The sequence below is a fragment of the Dipteris shenzhenensis genome, chromosome 7 (genome assembly GCF_047967505.1).
Source record: "Dipteris shenzhenensis isolate YYH24624 ecotype China chromosome 7, Dip_SZ_1.0, whole genome shotgun sequence".
Taxonomy (NCBI): domain Eukaryota; kingdom Viridiplantae; phylum Streptophyta; class Polypodiopsida; order Gleicheniales; family Dipteridaceae; genus Dipteris; species Dipteris shenzhenensis.
In genome coordinates this window covers 9,287,873-9,313,350 of record NC_141602.1, presented here as the reverse complement: position 1 = coordinate 9,313,350, position 25,478 = coordinate 9,287,873, and the positions used below count along the sequence as shown (strand labels likewise).

Here is a 25,478-nt window from a genome sequence, read left to right as displayed (position 1 = left end):
TCAATCGCCAAGAGGACATAGTAGCCAATGCCCAATTGCATTCTCAGCCAAAGAGGAGTGTAAAGGCATGAAGAAAGAGCATTTACAAGAGCCGACCAGCAAGAATTCCACTGAAAAATGCGAAAAGAAGCACTTCTGTTACGAAGAAGTGGGAGTTCTTGGGCTCAAAAGAAGCGTGCTTCAGAGAGGAATGCATTGAGAAGGTTTTGGAGAAGTTTCATCGCGGGAAAGTCCTCCAAAACTGAGAAAAACCAGTCAACCAGCGCGTGGGACCACTCGAAATTCAACAGAAAGTTGTAGCTTTGCAAGAGGAGAGGCTCAGGAGGCGGTAGAAGAAAAAGGGTCCAGAAAAAGCCACTTTTGCAAATTCGACTAGCAAAAGAAGTGCTCAGCTCTGCCCGTTCTACCAAACACACGGAGGGAAAAGCATATCACTACGAAGGGGAGGCAGAGGGGAAGCCATCGGGCGAAACGGAAGTCGAGGAATCCAAACGGGTGAGGAGTTATGAAGAAAAACGGAATTCAGCTGAAGGAGGCTGAAAAACCAGTCCAAAATCTCAACAAAGGGAGAAGATGAGAGAGAAAACCACACATGTGAAGTTTAGAAGGCCCAGGAAGGTCCAGGAATGACAAAGGAGCATGTAGAAGGCACTAGAGCCACGTGGAACTCTAGGGGGGCCACTGAAGGTACATGGCCCTCTACGGGGCCCATTGAAAATGCCACATCATCATTTCCCAACAACCACTTTTTTAATTCCTTGGAATGCCTTTGGGCCTAGGGATTACTTACGCTTATGTGCTAGGCACCATGCCGCGTTTAATTACATATTATTAAGCCCACGCTTGGACTTTTAAAACCAAAGTTGTCACGGTCTTGTAGTACATTAAAGTACTTTGAATTTCATGCCCCCGTGACAAAGCTCTTCCTCAAATTCATCCTCCGGATCCTGCATCCACTTCTTGGGATTGGAAGGACGCTCAAGTTTATTCTCAACCCTTGAACAAGCCGTTGAAGGACGCGCAGGTTTCTTCTTGGGATTCAAGTTTATTCTCAACCCTTGAATAAGCCCCTGAAGGACGCGCAGGTTTCTTCTCAGGTTTCTTCTTGGGATTGGAAGGACGCTCAGGCTTCTTCTCGACCCGTGAACAAGCGCCCATAATCCCTTATGAATGAACCAAATCTTGAGCTGTAGTTCCAATGAGCGTAATTTGCTCCGTTCAACTTGTCCTTGTCATTCGTGCACGGGGGAGCCACAGAAGCTTGATCTGTCTGGAAGTACTACTTCCTCAACACCTCTTCTTACAATCCTGACAAAAGAAACTGCCTGTACCAGATCTATTTGATTTTGGTCAAGTCACATGCGATGGTTTCATCCATGCGTGATGCAATAAGGATGGGTGGGAACGATACCCCGCTGCTTACCCCTTTCATTGCCCACTCCATGTGCAAACAGTCCAGCCGATGTGGACCTCCTTGCCAATCAACGCTCTGGACCTGCTCCTGCTGATGGCGTGGGCTAGAGCTTCTCAAAACAGCTCCAATAGGATGGGAGTGATGCCACTTGGCCGCGAGATATCCAAACGGATCCTAGCAGCTCCCTATCGCCTTAGATCGAACTGTAGGGACTGGTTCACAGCCAAAGGAAGGGTGCTGAAGTAGATCAGGGAAGGGACAGGCCAAGTCGCAGCAGTAGATGAAATGTCACAATGCCCCTCTTGGGATCGCATCAATCCCTGGCCTCTTTTGGTCCTTGGCCGGACCTAAAGTCTGATACCATGTGAGAATGATGAAATGCGCGAAAGCATACACACAGAGAGAGAGAGAGAGAGAGAGAGAGAGAGAGAGAGAGGGAGAGAGAGAGAGAGAGAGAGAGAGAGAGAGAGAGGTATTAACGTCTGGAAGAGGCCTCACGGGCTTATGAGACAAAGTGCAAATCCAAAAGGTACCTCATACAAGCCACTAAGTGCTGAAGGAAAGGGTTCACTAAGACCCTTGCTGAAAGCTGAAAACTGAAAGCTAAAGTGCTAAACTAGTGAACAAAATACTAGAGTAGCAAAGTAACAGAAGAGTGTCAGGTGCTCAGGGCTAGCACTCCTAGTACATGCTCAGGTTCCACATATCTAGGTAATCTGGTGGCACTTTGATGAGATGTGAGAAGCTCTCGTATATCTGTCTGTCGAGTTGTCTCGCGACATGGGGGAGGGCGTCGTCTCCTCGATCTTTGGATCTGGTGGGCTACCTCAAGGGTGATGCCTCATCTCTAGCGGTCCCCTCTGAGAAGGTTGAGATAGACCGGACCTCGATCGTGCGTGCTCTGATCTCTCTCCGTGTCGCATGTGGAGTGTGTGTCCCTCGTCTGGCAGCATCGTGGTGGACACTCCTACTGTGGATCCATGATGCTCTCATCTGATCAAGCTGTTCTCCCTCAGCCACACCGGCAAATGACTCAGATGCATAGAAGTCTGTAACAAAAGTTTGTGATCTGTCAACGTGACGTGTGGTGTTAGTCCATGTTGCTCTTTGGCTTGTCACATTAGTGTGTCTCTCCGTTGACGCATCTCAAGGAGGTAGAGCCCAACACAGACCTGTGAGAGGGGGAAGAGAAGTGGAAGGGAGCAAGAGAGTGAGAGTGAGAGAGAGTCAGAGAGTGACACTCTAGTGCGGGTGTGAAGTGAGAGTGAGCCACACCACAAACTCACTTATGTTTTATTAGGATTAGGTTTACCCTATGACTGTCTTAAGACAGTCATAGGTGTCCTATCTTTAATTCTTTAATTAAGGGTTGGCAATGTGCCTTTACCCCCAACAACCTCCCACCTAAAGGCCAATGTGCCTAAAGGGGAGAAAAGAATAAAAATTACAGCAATATACAGTTACTGTATACAAGACCATAAGGTAAGAATGGTCTCATCCTAATCCCATGATGTGGCGGCAATGTGCAAACCGCTCTGTAGGCAAGCTCTTAGTGAGCAAATCTGCAGGATTATCATCAGTGTGCACTTTCACAAGCTCAAGTCGCTTGTCTTCCAGTACCTCCCTGATGAAATGATATTTCACTTCTATGTGCTTGGTCTTTAGATGAAAGACCGGATTCTTTGCCAACATGATAGCACTTTGACTATCACAATGCAAAACTGGCATATCTCCTGTAATGCCCAAATCTCCCACCAGCCGAGTAAGCCATATTGCTTCCTTGCAAGCCTCAGTGGCTGCAACATATTCAGCTTCTGTGGTTGACAGTGCAACGCATTTCTGCAACCGAGACACCCATGATATAGCACCTCCTGCAAATGTGAAAATATAACCGGTAGTAGACTTCCGGTTATCTGCATTCCCTGCATAGTCTGAATCTGTAAAACCATGCACCAATGCATCCTGCCTACCATAGCATATGCACAAGTCTTTGGTACCTTTGAGATACCTCAAGACACCTTTCACTGCTTCCCAATGCCGCTTGCCTGGATTTGCCATATACCTGCTGATGACTCCCACCGCAAAAGCAATATCCGGACGAGTGGCAACCATGGCATACATCAAAGATCCAACTGCAGATGCATACAGAACCTTGGCCATTTCAGCCTTATCATCATCTGATCTGGGGCTGTCCTTACTGCTGAGTTTTAAATGTGGAGGCAACGGGGTACTAATGGACTTCCCCCCCTCCATTTTAAACCTCTGCAGTACTTTGTCAATGTACTCTTTCTGTGACAGAAACAAAAGTCCCTTGGACCTGTCACGAGTAATACGCATGCCAAGAATATGATTTGCATCACCCAAGTCTTTCATGTCAAAAGACTTATGCAGTTGTTTCTTCAAAGCACTAATCTCATGCTGAGATTTACTGGCAATAAGCATGTCATCCACATATAGAATGAGTAGCATCAAACTGCCATCCTTTGCCCGTTTGGTGTACAAGCAATGATCGGTCTCACACCGATGATACCCTTGGGACTGCATGAAGGCATCAAACTTCTTGTACCATTCCCTTGGCGCCTGCTTGAGTCCATACAAGCTCCTCTTGAGCTTACACACAAGCTGTTCTTTCCCTTTAACAGCATATCCCTCTGGCTGACTCATATAGATCTCATCATGAAGATCTCCGTGAAGAAAAGCTGTCTTCACATCTATCTGACATAAATCCATGTCATCATGAGCAACAAGAGCTAACACTGCTCTCAAAGTAGTCATCTTGACTACAGGGGAAAAAATCTCATCAAAGTCAATGCCCTTCTCCTGCTTAAATCCCTTGGCAACCAATCTGGCCTTATACCGAGGTAAAGCATTTGAATCCACTTTGACTTTGTAAACCCACTTGCATGGCAAAACCTTTCTGCCTACAGGTAGCTGCACCAAGTCCCATGTATCATTCTGAAGTAGGGAGTCCATTTCTGACTGCATGGCTTTCTCCCACTTCTTTTTCTCTGTTCTTCCCATAGCTTCCTTGAAGCTGGAAGGCTCACCACAATCAGTCAGCATGATAAAATCAGCCACATTATTGGCTCCTGGAACAAACCTGGCATGAGGCCGTTGTGCACGGGTGCTCCTCCTCACAAAATGTTCCGGATTAGGCTGCTGTCCAGCCTGTTCTTCATGCATGACGGGTGGCTGTACCACCATATCTGGCTGTTCTACAGCCCCATCTGTTGGCACATCCAGTGGTGCATCATTGGCAAAATTATCTGGCTGATTTTCAGCCTGTATACCCTCTTGAACAGGGTGATCTGCAGCAGGCTGCTGCTGCATATAAATAGGCATTCTTTGCTGTCCAACATCATCATAAATAACCCTCCTGTATTCCACAGGTTGCACGGGTTCCTTGTGTACACTATCTTCTTTAAAGATGACATCATTGCTGCGTATAATCTTCCGTTTAACGGGATCCCATAACCTGTACCCCATTTCACCTTCGTCACCATAACCCATAAAGATGCATCTGATAGACTTTGGATCCAGTTTGGTGCGTAGATCTTTGCGTACATGAGCAAAGCACTCGCAGCCAAATACACATAAGTGCTTATATGAGGGAGGCTTGCCAGACCACACCTCCTCTGGCACTTTCAACTCCAAAGCCTTATTTGGTGACCTGTTAATAATGTGAACTGCTGTTTGCACGGCTTCTGCCCAAAAGCCATGGGGTAATGCAGCATAAGACAACATACATCGAACCTTCTCCTAAATAGTTCGATTCATCCGCTCACTTGCACCATTTTGAGATGCATTATGAGGGGCTGTGAGTTCCTGTTTGATGCCCTTAGCTTGGCAAAACTGCACAAAAGCATGTGACACATACTCACCCCCATTATCGGATCTGAGGCATTTCAGCCTACGACCTGTTCGATTCTCAACCTGAGCGACAAACCTCTTGAAAGCATCTAGGGCATCTCCCTTATGCTTCAAGAAATAGACCCACACCTTACGTGTGGCATCATCAATGAAAGTAATAAAATATTTTGCACCCCCTAGTGATAACTGTGGCATCTCACACAAATCAGTGTGCACTAGATCAAGTGGTGCTCTATTCTGGGGAGATCTCCTCTTATGAGGAGTCACAGAATGCTTGCCAAAAATACAATGATCACAAGTAGGCAAATCTGAAAAAGAGAGGCGGCAGATAACCCAAACGTGACAGTTCTTGCATTCCTTTAACAGACATGTGTCCCAACCGGCTATGCCACAATGAAACCTTTGGCAGCTCGGTTATGGCAACAACATGATTACCCACACTGGAAACATAAAGAGGGTACAAGGTATCACTCTTAAAACCCTCAGCCACTATAGTCTGGCCATCAGTAATCACCCATTTGGAATCCCCAAATGTGGTGTGGTAACCACTGTCATCTAATAAGCCAGTGCTAATCAGATTTTTCTTGATTTGCGGCACATGGCGAACACCATCAAGCATAAATGACTGTCCATCAGGAAATACTATCTGTATACTGCCAATCCCTGCAATCTGACATGCATAGTTGTTCCCAAGATGAACAACTCCATGAGTACCTGAGTAGGAAGTAAACCACTCCCTATGAGGAGTAACATGAAAAGAGGCACCTGAATCCAAGAGCCAGGTGTGCATGTCATGGCCATCAATAACCAAAGCATGTGCTATTACAGCAGAAGAGCATAAAACATCATGTATGTCACTGTCACTGTCCTCTGCTGCAACATTCACTGCATCCAAGTCATCTGCCTTGGCCTTGCCTTTGCCTTTGCTTGCATTTCCTGCATCCTTTGTTTCAGCCTTCTTGGCTTTCTGATCCCGTATGAACTTGAAGCACTTCGACTTCACATGTCCCTTCTTGCCACAATTAAAGCATTCAATGTCCTTTTTGCCACGGGACTGACTGCGGGATTTGGACTTACTAGCAGATCTCCCCTTCTGCTGAGTCCTGCCTCTGTCCTGTACCTGCAAAGCATTTGAAGACTTGCTGCCCACATTATTCTTCCTGCTCATCTCCTCCATAAGGAGAGAGCTCTCTACATCAGCATAAATAAGAGTGGCATTCGAGTTTGACAGGGTGGTCTTGAAAGTGTCCCAACTCTCGGGGAGGGTACATAGCAAGAAAGTAGCCTTGAACTCCTCATCAAGGTTCAACCCCTGTGCAATCAGCTGTGTAAAGATAGCATTGAACTCACTCAAGTGTGAGGTCATAGCTGTACCTTCCTTCATGCGAAGACCAACCAGCTTCTTCAGCCAATAAACCTTACTGGCTGAGCTCTTTTGGGCATATAATTCTTCTAGTCTTTGCCATAGACCATAAGAGGTCTTTTCAGCTTGTACATTGAACACAAGAGTGTCTGAAATAGTGAGCATGATTGCTGCCCTCGCGGACAAATCAAGCTCTTCCCAGTCATCAGCTGCCATATCAGATGGCTTGACACCCTTCACCCTTATGGGCTTAGCAATCTTCTTTAACAGAAGTACATTCAAGCACTGTTCTGCCCATAATGCATAGTTATGTGCTCCTTCCAGTTTCTTTATGTTCAGAATTGAAGAATCACCTCCTCCTGATGCCATATCAGATGAGGAAAGTACCTGACTCCCTGGAAGTGAAAAAGGCTGAATAAAGGTTCTGATTTCTCAGAAAAGGCCTGCTCTATTCTAGCGCCAGAAGCACTCTCAATGGTGCTGTTTTTTACTGTCAGTAAAATCTGCAGCAAAACAGTAAATGTCCCTGCAACTACTGTACCTTCTGACAAACTGTTCTGAGCTCAGAGAGGCATAAAAACAGTAATTTCAGACTGCTGCTGCTGCTCAACAAGTGCTTAACAGTGCACAATCATCTGACAAAACCACCAACACTGCTGTAAACACTGCTGTACTGACTGTACTGATCACTTCTCACACCTCAGATGAGGTCTTGCACTGAGTTAAATTGCAAAAAAAAACCACTTGACTAACACCCAAAAAACCAGTAAATGATCCTTCAGCCTGTCACAAAACCTGCAACAGTAAATGGGATAAATCCCAAGCAATCACCCTTAGACCAAGGGGAGACAATGCATCTGAAGATCTCTGTCGGTAACCCAAGTGCTATCAAACAAAGTCTGGGCAAAAGCCCCTTGATCTGACAACTGAATCAAGTGGAGGACACCTCAACACTGAGGTAGCAAGCAATATGAAAACTCTCTGACACTTGTACATGACAATGTGCAATGCATAGACTGCCCCTGTGTACTCAGTAACAACACAAATCACAAAGTACAGACACCAAGAAGAAAATCTTTTGAGCACTGTCAACGATGGGCAGTTAGGGACCGAGTAAACTCGATGCGCCCTGACCAAGCGTGGCTCAACTGAGATTTTCAAAGTGCGTACAAAGAATGTGACCTGCAACAAATGTCACCAAATGCACTGCGAAAATAAAGCAGATGTGTGCTCCCTGGCTACACACTGCCTCAAGGCATATACTGCAAACACATCCAGGCAAAAGCCCTTTGAAATGGTCACCCAAAACTGAGAATTGCACTCAGTAAATGCATAGAAGCTTCTGCAAAACAAGCATCTGACCTTCCTGAATGACAAGTAACTGCACAAACACCACCACTGTGGCACAAGTCACCTCAAGCGTGAGTGACACGAGAGTACCTGATGTACCTCAACAAATGCACAGTATACTGCTAGAATGCTTCAGGAATATTCCTCTTCCAATCAGAAAATGTGCTGTACTTTTCAGTACCTGCAAAGTACCTGCTGTACTTTTGTCCCTGCAGAGTACCTGTGTACTATCGGTGCACACTTCCCCCCAAAAAAAAATTGAGATTTTTGCAGCAAAAAAAGAAATGCTGTACTTCTGTACCCTGCTGTCGACGCCAACCGTACTGTACCTGCAGGTTGCCAAGGCTCCCGTACAAAGTTGTACGGCAGTCCGTACGGCTGTACGGACTGTCCGTACAGCTGATGTATGAACGGCTGCAAAAAAACACAGCAGCTATGTTGCTGTACTGCAGCAGCTTGACGACGCCCACGCCCGCAACAAAAGCCTGCAGGCCTACGAGAAATGCGCCGCCTTAGATCTGCCGTACGAAATGCGATGCCCTTGGAGGTGACCCGCGAAATGCGCCGCGCAGAAGTCCTGCAGCCCGCGACCGCGCCTTCACTCGTATTCCCCTCGAAAACGCGCCGCCGTACGGCTCTGCGCCCTGGTCCGTACGGCCGTACGGACGACGTACGGCCGTACGGATCTGTCCGTACATCCGTACGATACGGATGAGGTAGGCAGTTGAGAGGGGGAGAGAGGGCTTGATAGGCTCTGATACCAGTTGTGAGAGGGGGAAGAGAAGTGGAAGGGAGCAAGAGAGTGAGAGTGAGAGAGAGTCAGAGAGTGACACTCTAGTGCGGGTGTGAAGTGAGAGTGAGCCACACCACAAACTCACTTATGTTTTATTAGGATTAGGTTTACCCTATGACTGTCTTAAGACAGTCATAGGTGTCCTATCTTTAATTCTTTAATTAAGGGTTGGCAATGTGCCTTTACCCCCAACAAGACCTGATCGTGAAAATGTATCAGCCGTGTGAGTGGACCAAAGCCATGTCCCTCTTGAAAGAGGCAGATATATCGTCCCCGGATCTCATAGTAGAGTGGGTAGACACATAGAAAATGCTCCTCCGTCTCGATCTTTACCATCTGGCATAGTGTGCAAGTCCTCTGCTCTCTAGGTATGCCTACAGCTCTCCCTGTCTCAATCCGCAGTTGATGTGATTAGACTCGTAGCTGACCAATGGTGATCGTGAGTGCATGTGAGACTCTCCTGTCCTCGAGATACTGAGGTCTGATGGCAAGACTGTGCTCTGAGATCCTCAGAAAGTGATCATGGTAGAACTGGATAGAACTGGATCTTGGTGCAAAACTCCTCTCCCCCCCAAGCCCTAGATGTATGGAGCTGGAGGAGGTCCAACCGTATGATACTGAGGTCTGATGGCAAGACTGTGCTCTGAGATCCTCAGAAAGTGATCATGGTAGAACTGGATCTTGGTGCAAAACTCCTCTCCCCCCCAAGCCCTAGATGTATGGAGCTGGAGGAGGTCCAACCGTATGATACGGCTGACCTCATCTTGTGGGATCATCTCGGTTGGTGCGTCCAGACTAAAAGGGGGGAAGTCTGTTCATCTGAATGTCGTGACTACCAAACCACGTGGATATCCGTGCGTACCATGCCATGTCAACACCACTCTCTTGTAGTCGCCTGGAGGACTCTAATGCTAGCTGCGGTAGTCTCCATTGGGATAAGGCCCAAACTCTCTGGAGGAATGTCACCGTCTGAAAGAAGGCATCAACCTGGCGAGGGGCCATGGCGAACTCTGCCTGTATAATCTAATGGGGGATTGAGGGTTTACTCCGAATCATCCTGGATCCCATGGTCACCTGTAGCCTCTCATATCTCTTCCACTCAGTCGCTGAAATATCACTCTTGCGTACATGGCAGTCGGTCTCACCAGCGTGTCAAAGAGCCAACCCTTCGTCGGGGGGTCCTGGAAGTGTGCTTGGAAGCATCGCCTCTAGTCGAGCCAGAGCACCCCGTCCTCGTGTTAGTTGTGCCATACTCGCATGGATCATCGTGAAACCTGGTCCAATGAACACTATCCCCAAATATGTGTAAGACTACACTATCTCCACAAGCTTGCCACGGTATGTGAAACTATGGTGACGGACACTGCTCGCAAGGTGTTGAAGATCATAACCTTGGTCTTCCCAAGGTTAACTGTCATGTCTCTCTCCTTGCAGAACATCTACAGAGCCTCTAGATGTTTCTGCAGTCCCTCTTCTGAGGATGATATGAGGACTATGTCATTGGCGTACATCAATATTTGCACCATCAAGTCAGCCAGGAGCGAACCCTCTCCACCTAGTCGATCGACAAAAGAAGTGATCTTGTCGATATAGAGCCCGAAAAGAGTCAGTGATAGGGGGCAGCCTTGCTTTACTCCGATAGTGCTCTCAACCCAATCTGATAGGCCTCTTGGGCGCGTACCCTCCCTCTGACAGACTCATATAGACTCATGAACCCCCAAATCATGATCTCTGGGAGCTGAAGCTCCTGTAACCTCCTGATCAAGTGAGAGCGTGGGACAGTATCAAATGCCTTATGGAAGTCGACGAAGCAAGTGTAGACCTTTTGATGCCTTGACTTCACCTCCTCAATAATAGACCTCAGGGTGAAAATGTGATCCAGGGTGTAGTGCTGTCTCCAAAATCGTGCCTGCCCAAGTGCCCGCTGCCCGTGACCCTTTGTGTGGCTGCTGATCTCCTTCTCTAGTACCAACCCGTATATCTTAGCCAAAGTGTAATAGATAGCAGCATCTTGACTGGCCTATTATGTTATCTATAGTTAACATGGCAAAATATAGGATACCAAAGTGCACTCGTGGAAGGAACTGAGCCAACCAATGCATGTTGTACTGTATGCCCTGCATCAATCTTGTAAAGTCCAAGCCCCCTTAATATGTACCAGTGGCTGCCACTGCATATGTTTTGTCTTGTTATTTATTCTGCAATTCTTGTCCTGAATTCAACTAACATATGTTTTGGAAGTCATGGTTGGTGGAAATTTATTCATATTTTTTTTCTCTTCTTCTTGTGTGTTTCTTCTTTCCATATAAAATATTGCCCTTGAAAACGCTAACTAGATTTTATAGTCACATATTTGGGGTGTAGTTCCATTCTAGGTGAAATGTTTTTTGTGTGATGTAGTAGGATTTCATTTCCTTTTGATCTTCTGAAGTTATACTGCGAGTAGTCATTTCACTTTCACCTGTGAATTCAGTCTATGGCTAAAACATTTCTTGTTTGATTATTTTTGAAGGCTGGTAGAAAGACTTCTAAGGTTTTGACTGTGTACAGGTGTTATTGGGAAAGATTTCAACAGGTGCACAAAATGACCTTGAGAAAGTAACGAAGATGACTTACCAACAAGTTGCAGTGTATGGTTTCAGTGAAAAGGTTGGCCTCCTGTCCTTTCCCCAGAGAGAGGATGCATTCGAAACAACAAAGCCTTACAGCAGTGGAACTGCGGAAACAATTGACAAGGAAGTGCGAGAATGGGTTGAGAAAGCTTACAACCGCACTCTAGAGCTTGTGAAGAAGCATCGAGCCGGTGTGGAAGAACTTGCACAGAAGCTTCTAGAAAAAGAGGTTCTTCACCAAGATGATTTAATCAAGATTCTAGGTGAGAGACCATTTAAAAGCAGTGAACCAAGCAATTATGACAAGTTCAAGCTGGGCTTCCAATCAGAAGGCTCACCAGAAGCTGAGGTTCTTAAAGAAGAGAACAAGCAAGAGGATGGGTCCCAGTCAACACCTGCAGAAGGCACCCCTGCCATTTCCTGATGGTCCACATTTAAAACTCCTTTTGAAAAGTTGTAAGATACTGCCACTTTTGTGAAGTACTTTTCATGCGAATGCTATGGTCAAATCCAGTCTTTGCTAAACTGCGGCTGTTTGGTGAGCTCTTCCACAACTTGTGCTCTGCACATGTGCCACGAGGGCAAACAGAGGAGGTGTGCGTGCAAATGTACCTGCAAGAAGAGATCCTTGTCAAGTGTTCTTATCCTTGTATTATCGAAATGCGGGAGCATGGAAGTAAAGATAGTGAACGTATTCTCGCTTACAAGGCAACCGTGAAAGAATATGCATGCAGTATCATTGGAGGACCAAAAACAGAGGCCTCTTGGAGAGGTTGGTGGAGATGGTTGCAGACGCTTCCTTGGAGCATCCTCTGTCAATATCCTTACGCGTTGGTAACTTGGCCTCTTTGACAGAAGCATTTCATGTGCATGAATGAGTTTTTTGTGATGCATCTGCCATCAAAATGGTGTAGTCCAACAAGCTCTTTTTCAGTGGTACACCATATTTTAAGCTGGTTTTTTGGGGGACGACGTTTGAATGTACAGTTGAGGAAGGTTTCAACCTGCTAGTGATGGAATTATTGTAAGCTTGAGATCTTGCTTATATTTATTAGCAAACTAATTCTACACTCTTTGATACCGCTTTGAAAATACATTGGACATTCTCAATTCAAAATAATGTGTTCCACTTATGTTGTTAGGTAATAAGAAAGGGTTGAGATTAAATCACAAAATGGCAATGCTACACTTGAACTAAGAACAGCATTTTATTCAAGCGTATGACAATGTGCATGCCTTAGATTGTGAGATTGAATGGGCAAGTGGTAATGCCAAATGGAAAGCAGAAATCAACATTTTATCACATTTTTTATCAATGGCATGTACTCTTCAACCTAGAGTTTTACTTGTGCTGAGGCAATACACTGTTATTGCAAGAATTGTTTAGGTCCGTGGAGTAATTTCTCTCTTTGAAGAGTCCTCTTAAGCTTGACCCATATACAATACTCTTTATTCCCTAAGGATGTTGTTTGGTGTTATTTGTTGGCTAGGAGTTAGCATTTGATGTTGATGTAAGCAGCACATATTTTGTGTTGGCATTAGCTTCAAAAGTTTATTATTTCCATTGTGGCAAGCAGGTGGAGTGTATAAGTAGAGTCTCATTGTTCATCGATACATAAAAGAATTACACCACCTAGGTTTCATACAAGGAAGAAGTCCCCTTATCACTGATCTTAATTGATGACGGTGCGTTGTCTCACCTATAGAGAGCAGATACTTTGTGCACACATACTATAATGCATCCGAATAGAGTTAGCATTGGACACTTTACGGGCCATATATGACTTCGATAAAACATCTACTTTGCTAGAATGTGTAACTTCTTTAGCAGCCCCATATGACCATTAAAACCTTTTTAGGAAAATGAGCCACACGTTGGGCCATGCCCTCTATGGTCCAATTATTAGTGAATGTTGTTGCCATAAGATCCTTATGCTTGTAGATTCATACGAACTCGAAGCATGGGAGGATTTCAATCTTGAATTCACATGTAGTAATTGAAGAAGCTCTTTGATGAAAGGATCATACACATGGGCACCCATGGACCAAATGTATATTAAGCAACAAAGCTTAATCCATAGATAAGCCAATTTATCTTACAAGAATTGCACCTTCAAGGTACCATGGTATGGCTTGATTGCATCTTAGTGTCTTGTTTGGAGCCACATTTTTGAAGTTAAAAAAGGGAATGTCAATGAATGTGTAAGTAAAACATATTTGGACTAGGAATTAGCATATTTGAATAAAAGAGCAACATACCCATATGAGCCCGCTACTTGTCCTTGAGGGCTACATTTTTCCAAAAAGCATTTCTTGGTGGGGGTCAAGGAAAATGATGAGTGTTATCTAATCTTGGCAAGCCATGAATCAACTTCACGTAAGGGCTTGGCTTATAAAATACCCATCATTGCACTGTAGTGGAGGAACTAGCAAAACTCTATATTTCCAAGATTTCTAGCTGTGCATTCTATATCCATTGCCTTCTTGCATAAAAGTAGTTCAAGACAACCTTAAAAAATCGATTAACTATAGTATCCCAATAAGAGATTGCTAGTAACCCAAGTAGAGCTAAAATGCAGTTTCCCCACAAAGTCGATTGGACTAGAGAATCCCTCACAAGCTCATGAAAGATGTGGATGAATATTGATGATGACGCGGACATCAAAACAAGAAGCTCAAGGAGCATGGCCTTATCTAATAGTTTAGAACACAACATGCCTAGTGCCTTGGAGATAGTCAATAAGGAGCTTGATGCCTTGATGACCAAACAGGAGGAGAAATCTAAAGTGGTGTTAGAACTCTAGAAATGGAAGCAATGACCCCCTAGGAGCATTCTTTAAATTATTGCAATAGAAATACCAAAGCACCGTGACTCGAATGGTGCCTCCCAAAACAATGATCTTAGTACACTCATGAGCTAAGATAAGAGTACTCACTCCCACTTCCTTGTCTCCCAAGCCTCGCCTCCTAGCTTACCAAGCTTGCGCATAACTCCAACAATACCCTAAGATCCACTTAGAAGCTTCACCCACCAATGCTTGAATAGATGAGTTGAACCTTTAGTCAGTCTCCTTCCAATCCATCTAGGGGTAGCCTAAGCATATGACCCAAACAAAATTTTTATTTGATTTTATTCCTACTTGTATCAATTTAACACAAACATTCTACTCGCTCCCTCAAATTGCCACTGTGCCTTACTATCTAGTGACCTTGGTCCAATAAGAACTATGGCATGCTTGTCGGCCCAACCTAGACATGGCTTTGTGAACACCTCCACTTTGACTCTGAGATTCCCCACAAAATCCCTTGGTTTAATCGCGATGGTTGAGGAGCAGACCTGCTTCGTGCACCTGGTCGTTTCTGTTGTCTTCCTGAACCAGATTTCTGGGCATTCTAGTTTTTTTGTGACGAGGAAGGCTGTGCATTTGAGGGGGTGAAAGGCTTCTGTCGAGCTTTGTTCCCCTGCTGCTATCGGTTTCCTTGCTGGTTTCCCTATCAGTTTCCTTGCAAGTTTCCCTGTCGGTTTCCTTGCGAGTTTCCTTACCGGTTTCCCCGTTGGTTTCCTTGCTGGTTTCCCTTTTTGGATTGAGAACAATTGCCCTGACCGTTTCCCTTCCTGTTTTGTCCATTTCCTCGATTTTTTGGTTTTCCACAGGCTAGGGGATTCTTTTTCTTGTTTCCTTTGCATGTACTCTTTGCTATAGATTTCTGTATTTCTTTGACTTGTGCCTGCACTTGCTTTTGAACTTGTTGCCTCACCAGCTTGGCAATAGATTCCTCTCTGGGCAAGTTTTCAGCTTCTCCCATTGCGTGATCCTGTACCTCTCTACGCTTGGCGAAGGCATTCTGTTTCATCTTACTGTTGAGAAGGCTGGTAATCCTGAAATTGTTGATGGCATTTCTAAAATCTCGAACCAACTGATTATGCCATTCCTTGGTAGTATTTTCCCAAAGGATCTGTGGTGTGTCAAGTAGGTTGAGATCAGTCATCAAAGCCAAAATTTCATGAAGGCTAGCCTCAAAAGTCTGAGGGTAGTACATAAGCTTCTTCTCTAAATTAGAGACTCTGAGTTTTTGGGCTTCGATAAGCGCATCATGGCATTTCATCCTGTACTCATTCCATAAGGCTGTCAAAGACTGTTGTATCGCGGTCTGGGCTACATCATCTGGCACTGAGAGTCGTGGTGGTTTCAACTTCAGACTGTTAGGAAGTGCACCTTCCTGCTTCTGTTCTTCGAGTCTTTTGCAAAAGCTCTTAGCCCTGTCTAGTGCCTGGAAGATCTTTTTGTACTCTTCGATGGGGTCGATTTCCAACATTACTGAAGGGGTTGTCTTGTAAATCTTCACACTGACAACACGAAAGACCTCGAGAGAATGCCCAAGGGAATACACGGAAAAATAGCAATTGAGTAGGAACAAGAATTTGTTCAATTGAGGGATAAGTGTATGTAGGAGATACATATGACGAATGACAATGGTATGGGTGTCTTATAGGCGTAACGCACAAAAATTTGGGCTCCAAACAACCTTGGAAAAGCTAGTCATATGCTAAAACATCAGTTTAAGATACTAAGTATTGCACACCCATTTGAGCATGGTCATGAGTGAAAGATGTGTATAAGATGGTAAGTATTGCAGACCCATCCCAGCATTGCCATTGGAATGCATGAATTGAAGAATCACACCCAATAGAAGTGCTTGAGTAGGTAGATATAGATAAAGGAAGAACTAAGACATACTGAGTCTAAACAAACCCAAGGGACTTCGATGGTTCCATGCCAAAAGACATTATCATGAAGATGCGATTGCTATGTTTACAACCCACTAATGAAATCAAGGTGTAGACCAATCTCTAGCCACACACCATGTTCACCATATTGCTAGACTATTTGCCAACCTAGGTTAGTTTGTATGACGAACGACTTCAGTATAGAACAATATACGATTTCTAAACAAAATATGGGAAACTCTCTCCTAATGTAAGAAGTGCAAAAGAAGAATCAACTATTATGGATTATCTCATGCATCAAACCCACACCCTTGAGCGATTGTGGAAGATAGCCCTAATTGAGTGTGTTATCTTGGTCTATAATAAGCCCAAGTTGAAATGGAATGATTACCAAAAATGGAAGTGGTGGTAACTCAAGTATGCACACTCTAGAATAGTTCAACTAGATATGCACACTCTTGAGTGGCATCAATGAGCATATTTTCCCTTTTGTCATCATAGCGCATCCTGTGTGCCCAATCTAACAATCAAATAAATACGTAATTATGAATCTAGCCTCAAAGGCTTCTTGATATCTGTGTAAGACAAGTCACAACTTTGTAGTGATAAATATGTAGGGCTATCAATGCATAAAGAGTCTTTGCTTTTTCCAACGTTCAATATAGGTCTTTGCCTATGTCTTGGATTCATCTTTGTTGGTAAACTATTTGGTTTCTCTCTCTCATAAATCAAGAAATGGTTCAAAGGATGCCTTTAATGTTCTTTATTTCTTAATGAAATGTGGAGGTAGCAATGGTATGTATAACCTATGCATTGACTTGAGCTAAATTGAATTTAACATAGCTATATTTTGAATGTATTTATAAGGGCAATAGTGCAACGGTAATAGAGTGCTTTGTCTAACAAGCCTATGATTATGCTTTGTAGCTTGAAGAATTCAACCTTTCAAGAGCGAAAATGAGGTTATATTTTATTGTATGTTCTTCAATACTTCAAGCTTATATTTTATTGTATGTTTTTATAAAGCTTGCAAGCCATCTCTACAATGATACCAACTTTTAAGGACTAGAAAAGTTTGATTTTAGAAATATTATTGCATTTGTTTGCAAAACTTGCAAGCCATCTTTGCACTGGTATCAACTTGTAAGGACTAATAGCAATTTTTACTTGGCACAAATGTGTAATGACTACCCCATTAAAAATTGACCACGTATTAGCCACACAAATTCCCTCTTATAGATACCCTTTGTGATGTTTTTTTCCTAGAGTTAGTTTTCTCCAAGCATATTTGATGATTTGTGGAGTCGTCCTTATTATTCCTTATACAATTGTTTGATTTGTCCCTAAAACGTCATTTTCATTATTATACTGGTTAGATAGTGGTTCTTCATCTAAAAGGTCACATTGCTTTCTTCTCTATACAATGGTATGCATTTTTTCCTCCTCTTTTCAATTGGTGTGGCAATCTCTTGGTTCTACCACAACCCCCATTGTGATCCTATTCCTGTTGGTTTTCAGAATGGTCTTTATTGTTGTATGCATATGGTGATTTGCTCCAAGATTCTTTACAAGTTGGCTCTTTTTTTTTGTCCATCTGACATTGATGGAGGCTAATGTTTATCTTTTTTAGTCGATCTAAGTTCTAACATTCTTCCACTTTATGATGGCCAGATCATCCCTAGTATTTTGTCCTCTTTTGTCTCAAAGAATCGTCCTTGTTTTTTATGAGATGGTTTGTGTTTACAAAGACTGACCCAAAATATGGTGTTTAAAAGCTCGTTCATGATTTCTCAATACTTACCTTGACCAGATTGTTTTCAAAGGGCTACCAAAAAATTTGATGACCCAAATTCTATAGCACAAAATATGTGAATTGGATGGCAAACTATGGATCTATCTTGGATTGTGGAATTAGATCTATACCATGGGTCCTAACCATAGATAGGAGTAATGGATCTGATTGAGGTTGAATTGGAATTTTAGATATTTTTTATAATTGTAAAAATGTTCTGGAATCCTTTACCCAGAACCTGGATTGTTGGTCTAGGAGTATTGGTCCAGGAGTATGGGATCCAAACCATAGGTCCTCACTATGGATCTAGTGAAATTTGAAATTTGAACACTAGTTATTATTTGTGTGTGTGTGTGTGTGTGTGTGAAGACTCGCCAAAACCCCGTTTCATAGTGAAATGAAAAGAATTTTGATAATGGACACAAATGATTTAACTACTGTAATTTAACAAAATTCTCTCAACATGTAGGTGAAACATTTACAAAAAATTCAGGAGGTGGAACGCATGACTATACAAATGAGTTTTGCTTTGATAAGTTCTAGCAAGCATCACTTTTATTGAAGAGGGGAGTCTACATACACCATCCAACAAGAAAAACATGGTAAGAACTAGCTTCAATCTTATTTGGGAAGAAAGATGTCATAAACACCCCTCCCTTGTTATCAGAGTCACAATAAAACTAAAAACTTAACCATAAACTTATCAAGCTAGATATAAACTTATGAGTGTAAGGATGAAAAGGTAACGAGGGACAAACTTGGGATCGTTAAGGAGGGGTAACAACAAGGAACAATAGACAAGGGGTTGCAAAATATTAGGTAAAGAGAATGAGAAAAAGGGGGAGGGGGGGGGGAGAGGGTCTATAAAAGGATAAGGGGTGGAAGAATTCATTTTTTCAAATAATTAAATAAAAGAAAAAAAAATCTTTGTGACATATAGAGTAAAAATAATGAGGAAAAAGAAGCCTATGTGAGCGATTTAATTCAATAAGATTAGTAAGGCATATAGAAATGTAGAAAGGAATTAAATAAAAGAAAGAATAGTAATAAATAAATTAAAGTGGAAAAAAGAAACCTATGTGAGCAATTAATTATTACAATAAGATCAGTAAAGTATATAGGAAAAGATAGAAATATTTTTAAAAGAGGGGTAATGAGAAATGTATAAAGAGGGGGGCAAAGAGAGGCATGTAAAAAGAAAGATGGGGGGGGGGGTTGTTGTATATATTAAACGATAGGAGATAAAGAGGGGGGTAAACAATTATAACAAAGAATGCCCCAATGACCTGTGGTGAGAGAAAGAGCAGAAGAGTTAGGGGTAGAGAGGGAGAAGAATAGAGAGAGGGGGGGAATTAGGAGAGAGAAAATTTTGGGAAGAAGTTAAATTAGGGGTGGAGAGAGAGAGAGAGAGAGAGAGAGAGAGAGAGAGAGAGAGAGAGAGAGAGAGAGAGAGAGAGAGAGAGAGAAGGGGGGGGTTTGGAGAGAGGGAAAAATGGAAGGGGGAAATTAGAGGAAAAAGGGAGGGGGGGGGGTAGTAGTTTAGGGAGAAAATTTTAGGAAAAATAGGAAAATAGGAAAAAATCAGGGGAAGTAGTAGATGAATGACTTAGGAAGAATTAGGGAAAAAGAAGGGTAAATGGAGAAAACTAGGAAAATTAAGAGAAAATTAGAGAAAAGGGGGGGGGGGTGAGATAGGGAAGGCTAAGAAGACTAAGGAAAATTAAAAAATTAGGAAAAATAGGGAATAATTAGGAGAAAGTAGGAAATGAAGGAATTAAGGAGAATTAGGGGAAAAAAAGGGTGAATGGGAATAATTAGAAAAAATTAAGAGGGAATTAGAGAAATGGGGTAAAATAGGGAAAATTAGGGGGGAATCAGAGAAAAATTCGGGAAGGTGGAGGTTAACAAGGGGAACATTAGGGAAAAATAGAGGAAAATAGGGAGAATTAGGGAGACGAGGAAATAGGGAGAAATAGGAAAAGTTAGGGAGGAAAAATTAGGGAAGAATAGGAAAGAAGGGAAAATTAGGGAACCTTAAGAAGAATTAGGAAAAATATGAAAAAAATAGGGAAAATTAGGAGATGAGGAAAATAAAGAAAATTAGGGAAAAAGGGGGTGGAAATAGCAAAAAATTAGGAGAAAAATTAGAAAAAAATTAGGGAAATTTAGGCAAAAAACAGAGAATTAATTAGACAAAATTAGGGGAAATTTGGGAGAGAGGGAAATTAGGAGGTGTTTAAAGTAGATAGAGGGAATGCAATAGAGGTCAGGGATAAGGTTAGAAAGAGTCTTTTTCAAGAAGGTAAAAAAATTTATTGCATAAATGCAAAAGGGTGGCAAGAGGATAGTATGTGTGTGTGTGTGTGTGTGTGAAGGTTTCTTTGTATTTTTTGCATCTTTTATGTTGGCTAATCTTCTTTTTCGGGGTTGCAATGCTGGTTCATAATGATTTATAGCCACAATTACTTTGTAATGACCCACATGGTCATTAACTTATAGTAGTCAAATAGATTATTAACAGGGATAGCTTTGATTTTGCTTCTGCCTATGTATCCTCAACATCTACAGTTAAGGCTAAAATGTGGCAGCTTGGCTGAATGTCCCCAGATGGATCATGCATTTGTATGTGGAGATTTCAATAAATCTTGTGGCAATGAGGATAGTAGTACGCATCACTCCCATATGATGGCAACAAAAAAGAATGCATGGCCCTCATGATTGATACTTTATAGGACTATCATTAGTGGTAGTATCTTAAGCCTGATGACATTGGATGTACTTTCTAACACAATGCCTTCACCCAATATTGGTAATGCTTAGATTGATGGTACATGCTTCATGCAGTCCAATTTGATGACTTTACTTGTGATATGCATTTGGATTATGGCTTGTGCTTATCTGATCACTTTCCAATCTCTATGACCCTTCATTTTGGTGTGCTGATGCATGATGTGCTATTGCCAACAAAAAGGCTTTTATTGGTAAATAATTCTTACCTCAAGCACTAGCCCTTTCAGATAATGGTCAAGGCTCTCATACGCCGACTTATTTTGCATGCATCCATTGATGGACATTGGGCATGGAATTGTTTTGCCATGGCACTAAAGGACCTTATTAAAGACTATGGCAAAAGCTGTCTTGGGACTTGTGTCACAAAGTAGTAGATGTAAAAACTTTAGTTCAGTGATTCACATCCTTTGCACAGCAAAACCAATTGTTTATAGATGATCAAATAGCTTTTAGTAATACCCTTCATTATTGGTATGACAATGATCAATGTAAGCTGAGAAAATGTAGCTTCATTCGAGGGAAAAAGCTATGCAAGATACATATTGTTTCTTAAGTATTTTTTCATAAGTCTTCATGCCTCACACCGCATGCATTATCTGCATCGTATCATGCACCAGGATGGAACATGGACAATGAATAGACAACTTGATGATGAGGTTTGAAGTTGCTTTATTGATATGTTTACTGCCCTGCCTCCTCCCTTGCTTGTGGAGGTTCAAGCAAGGGCAAGGGAAAAAAAGGGGATACAAGAAGGGGGTTCTTACAAAATGTTCAACCGATTCTCTCTTAAGAGGATGCACATAAGATGGAATTGCCTTTTACACATTTGGAATTGAAAGTAGAACTATCCAAATTGGGGTGCTTAAAATCTCTAGGATGGGATGGCTTGATGCTAGAAAATTTTGCTAAATTTTGGGATGTGTTGAGCCTTGTTCTTTTGTTTATGATTAATAGGGCATGGCCTTTTAGTCACCTGCCTTTATCTTGGAAAAAGGGCTTATTGCGATTGATGGCAAAAAATCCCCTTTGTCAATCATTATCTAATCGGCATCCAATCACCTTGCTACCTGTGTTGTACAAGCTAATTTCTAAAATGTTTGTTTTGTGTACTTTTTGTATATGGGACTGCATCCTGCATAGTATGGATTTGTGCTGTAGGTAGATCATGGACAATATTGTGAATGCTTATATTGGCATAGAATATTGCAAGTGTAGGGTATTCTCTAAGATTGCTTGATGGGCTACACTCTTCTTCTTCTGCCTTGCATCATTGTATGAATTGGCCTTGGAACTTCATTTTCTTCTTCTTTCTAGTGGAGACTAGTTATTTAAAATATTACACTTTATTCTCTGTGCGATAGTATAAATTTTAGTCTTCTCTTTTCATTTGGCATGGCAATCTTCAACATGGATGCAAATGGTGATTCACTTTAAGGTTTCTTCTACAAGTTGGGTCTTCTTTTCTATCTATCAGGCATTGATTGTCTTTTTGAGTCTTCATCTAAGCGTTGAAATTCTCTCCACTTACAATGGACAAATTACTCTTGGTATGTCATTCTCCTCTTTTGCTCTCAAAGCCTCTTTTGCTCTCGAAGCATTGTCTGTTTATGAGACAGTTTGTGTTTTCAAAGACTCACCCAAATACTTGGTATCCAAAAATCGTTTCAAGGTTACTCATTACCTACCTAACTAGATTATTCCCAAAGAATCACCTAAAAAACCGGTATTCGAAACCCAAAAGTTGTGATCCAGAATATATGGCCCAGATCATATAGTATAGAATATGTGAGCGAGAAGGTAGCCATAGATGCAGCTTGGACTATGGAACTAGAATTGGAATATGGGTCCTAACCATGGATTTGGGTAATGGATTTGGTTAAAGTTGAGTTTTATTTTTCATAATTTAAACATGTGCTCAAAAGTTTTTTATTTAGAACTTAGAGTGTTTATCTAGGAGTACGAGATCTAGCCTTGGATCTCAGTAATGGATCTAACCAAGTTTGAATTTAAAATTCTAATCATTTTTTTAGAATTTAATAATATGTCCAAAGCCCTTTACTATGGACCCAAACCAATGATTTGGGAATATAGATCTAGAATAGTTGGTATATGTTGCTTTTCAAGGATGTAAAATATGGATAACTTTATTATTACAAGTTTTTGTGATCCATCCACCTATCCCTCTTGAACTAGCCATTGTCCTACTAGAGGAGATGTTGAAAGTATGTTGTGATGGATGAGAGTAGGAAAATAGGGGAAAGGATAGAATACCAAAAATTAGAGAAGATATGTAAGAAAAATTATTTTACATGTTGTACATAAATATAAAAAATATAAAGGATATCTTTCTTGCTCTATGGACCTAGATTTTGTTTCATTCCATGTGATCTATAGAACCAATTCCAAAGAAGCTGAGATGTGGGATTTGTCCCTATACCCTAACCTATGGTGCAATTTTTAACATTCTCAATACCCCCTCTTATATTGCATTGGATAAGAAAGGGTGCTTGCATAAGAAAATTCTATTGCAACCAAGACTAAAAAGGAAAAAGTGAAAATATCTTAGTATGTGCATGTGTGAGCACAATGACCATGCACCGGAAGTTTGTACCAATGAGTGTAACTAAAATTATGTATATTAACTTTCATTTTTCTTTCCCCCAAGTATGTTGTAAATGATCCGTTTTCTTTGGGAACAAAACCCAAAAAATAGGCTGAAGGGAGGAGGGAACTATTGCAAAAAGAAAGAAGTCCTCCTAGAACAAAGACTAGAAAATTAATCAATGATTAAATGCTACACATGGTTGAGCCAAAGCTGAATGCCATAAATCAATGTGGACTATGAATTTGATTTGAAGAAGATGCCAAATGTGATGATAGATATGAAATAATACTTTGGAGGATTGTGACAAAGAAAGGTGCCACCAAACTAAGATTAGTAGAAAAACATAAGATACATTTTTGAAAGTAGTAGCATTACATAAGATATGTGGTAGAATAAGATCTATCAAACAATTGGGGATGATAAAAACTTCACAATCCTTGTTAACAAAGGTATCCAAGGGTTGCATAAAATCATGGGCTAGAAGAGCAAGTACAATATGTATAGATAAGAGACTATACTTTGTTGGTAACACACCATAAACCTAATGAGGTATGATCGTAAAAAATGGGTTTGGGAGTTCCATGGGGAAGGCTTGAAAGCCTAAATATCTTGAATGTTTGGAATAATCAAGTAACATGAGGTAAAAGTAATCTACAATGAAATGTCTAAACATCTATCATCATCAAATACACTTGCATCTATCAACGCTCATCTAGGATCTGACTATAAGAAGACATGAATAGTATGAGTTGCACTATGGTAGGATTGAATTGATGTTGAAATGTTCTTATGTTGAGGATTGATCTGTTGATCACAAGTTGTGGGCTGATCTGTTGATCACAAGTGAGATGATAGTAAAATGTCATAAGGATTGATCTACTAATCATAATTGGTGGTAAAAACTGAATCCATAAACAAGTCACACTAGTATAAATCTTCAAATCTAGTGGAGATGAAAGGGCTATGAATCCACATGATCAGAATGTGGAAGCTGATCCATGCAATCATGTGATGGCTATACATCACTATAAAGATTAAACTATGTTGATATAGTAGGACCTATTTTCTTTTCCTCAACATGTTTGAAATAGAATTTGCATACTGGTACATACAATTGAGCAAAAAAAGGACATAGTTACCCTTTCCACTCACAGATTTCATTTGAAATCATGACTGGAATATCATTAAAATATGAATAGCTCTATGTTTTAGGCTATTTGGGGCACTCTGGTAGAGGCTTATCTATCTTCCACTTAGACTATACTTCCGTGGCCATCACTTTATCAAAGCTTTGGAGTCAGTTGAACATTTTCGACAAGCGGTGAGAAATGCTACCCAGGAGAACTCAGAGATGCTTCACTGTGGTAGAATTTTGAGGCTGGAAAGAAGGCCTTCTAATCTATGATTATTCCCTCTAGTTGTAGACCAGCATATCTTTAGAGGAGATCAAGCTCAAAAAAGCCAACTGAGCCCTTGCTTGCAACACCTGATTAGTTCCTACCGGCATTAGTCCCCTCAGACCATTGCTTTTCGCATTCATACACGTGACACCAGTGGGAAGTTTATACATCAATGATTCACTTGCAACCTGATCTCTTTTGGATTCAGAATAGTTGCACTTATCTTGTACAACACATACCACCCTTGTAAAGTCACTTTGTTCACTATTTCTAGCATCAGTGTTTGCACATTATTGCCATTATCTTATTACATGTTTTGATCTTTTGTCCCACCATGTCTTGGATCATAAATTTGCTAAGAACCCCTCTCAATATCCATGTAGGGTGCAAATAGTTTGTTTTGAGATAGAGTATTACAAACTAAGCAAGTTGAACATTATCCCCACAGAGGTAGCTCATATTTCTTAGCTTTTAGTTCATGATTATGTTACTACATATCAATATGAGAACTGCAATTAAAAAAACTCTTTTCTTGCTCATTTTATTTACTACTTTGAAGGGATTGTAATGAATCAAGAGTAGTTTTGATGATGAGGCTGAATGAAACTACACTATGGGTATGTCAAAGCTCAAAATTGAGGTGACCAAGGTGTAGAGCATGTATTGTTGTGCGATTTTTCCTTTTTATAGCACCTAAATTCTTTATGGATCAAAAGTTATGGCACTTTGAAGATGTGCCAGGATTTGTCCAAAATAGTGC

The 25,478-nt window shown here is 41.6% G+C and overlaps 1 protein-coding gene across 4 annotated transcripts in view; it reads left to right on the top strand.

Annotated features, from left to right (window-relative positions):
• The window catches only part of LOC147899912 (ATP-dependent zinc metalloprotease FTSH 8, mitochondrial-like), a 59,791-nt gene extending 47,270 nt beyond the window's left edge, over positions 1-12,521 (top strand). For 3 of the 4 annotated variants that reach the window (XM_087376987.1, XM_087376990.1, XM_087376989.1), the window contains one exon: positions 11,341-12,520. In XM_087376987.1, the coding sequence (XP_087233113.1) occupies positions 11,341-11,826 (486 nt within the window). In that variant the 3' untranslated portion in view covers positions 11,827-12,520. Of the gene's footprint in view, positions 1-11,340 lie in introns of all 4 variants that reach the window. The other variant, XM_087376988.1, reaches the window with a different exon arrangement.
• The last annotated feature ends 12,957 nt before the right edge of the window (positions 12,522-25,478 follow it).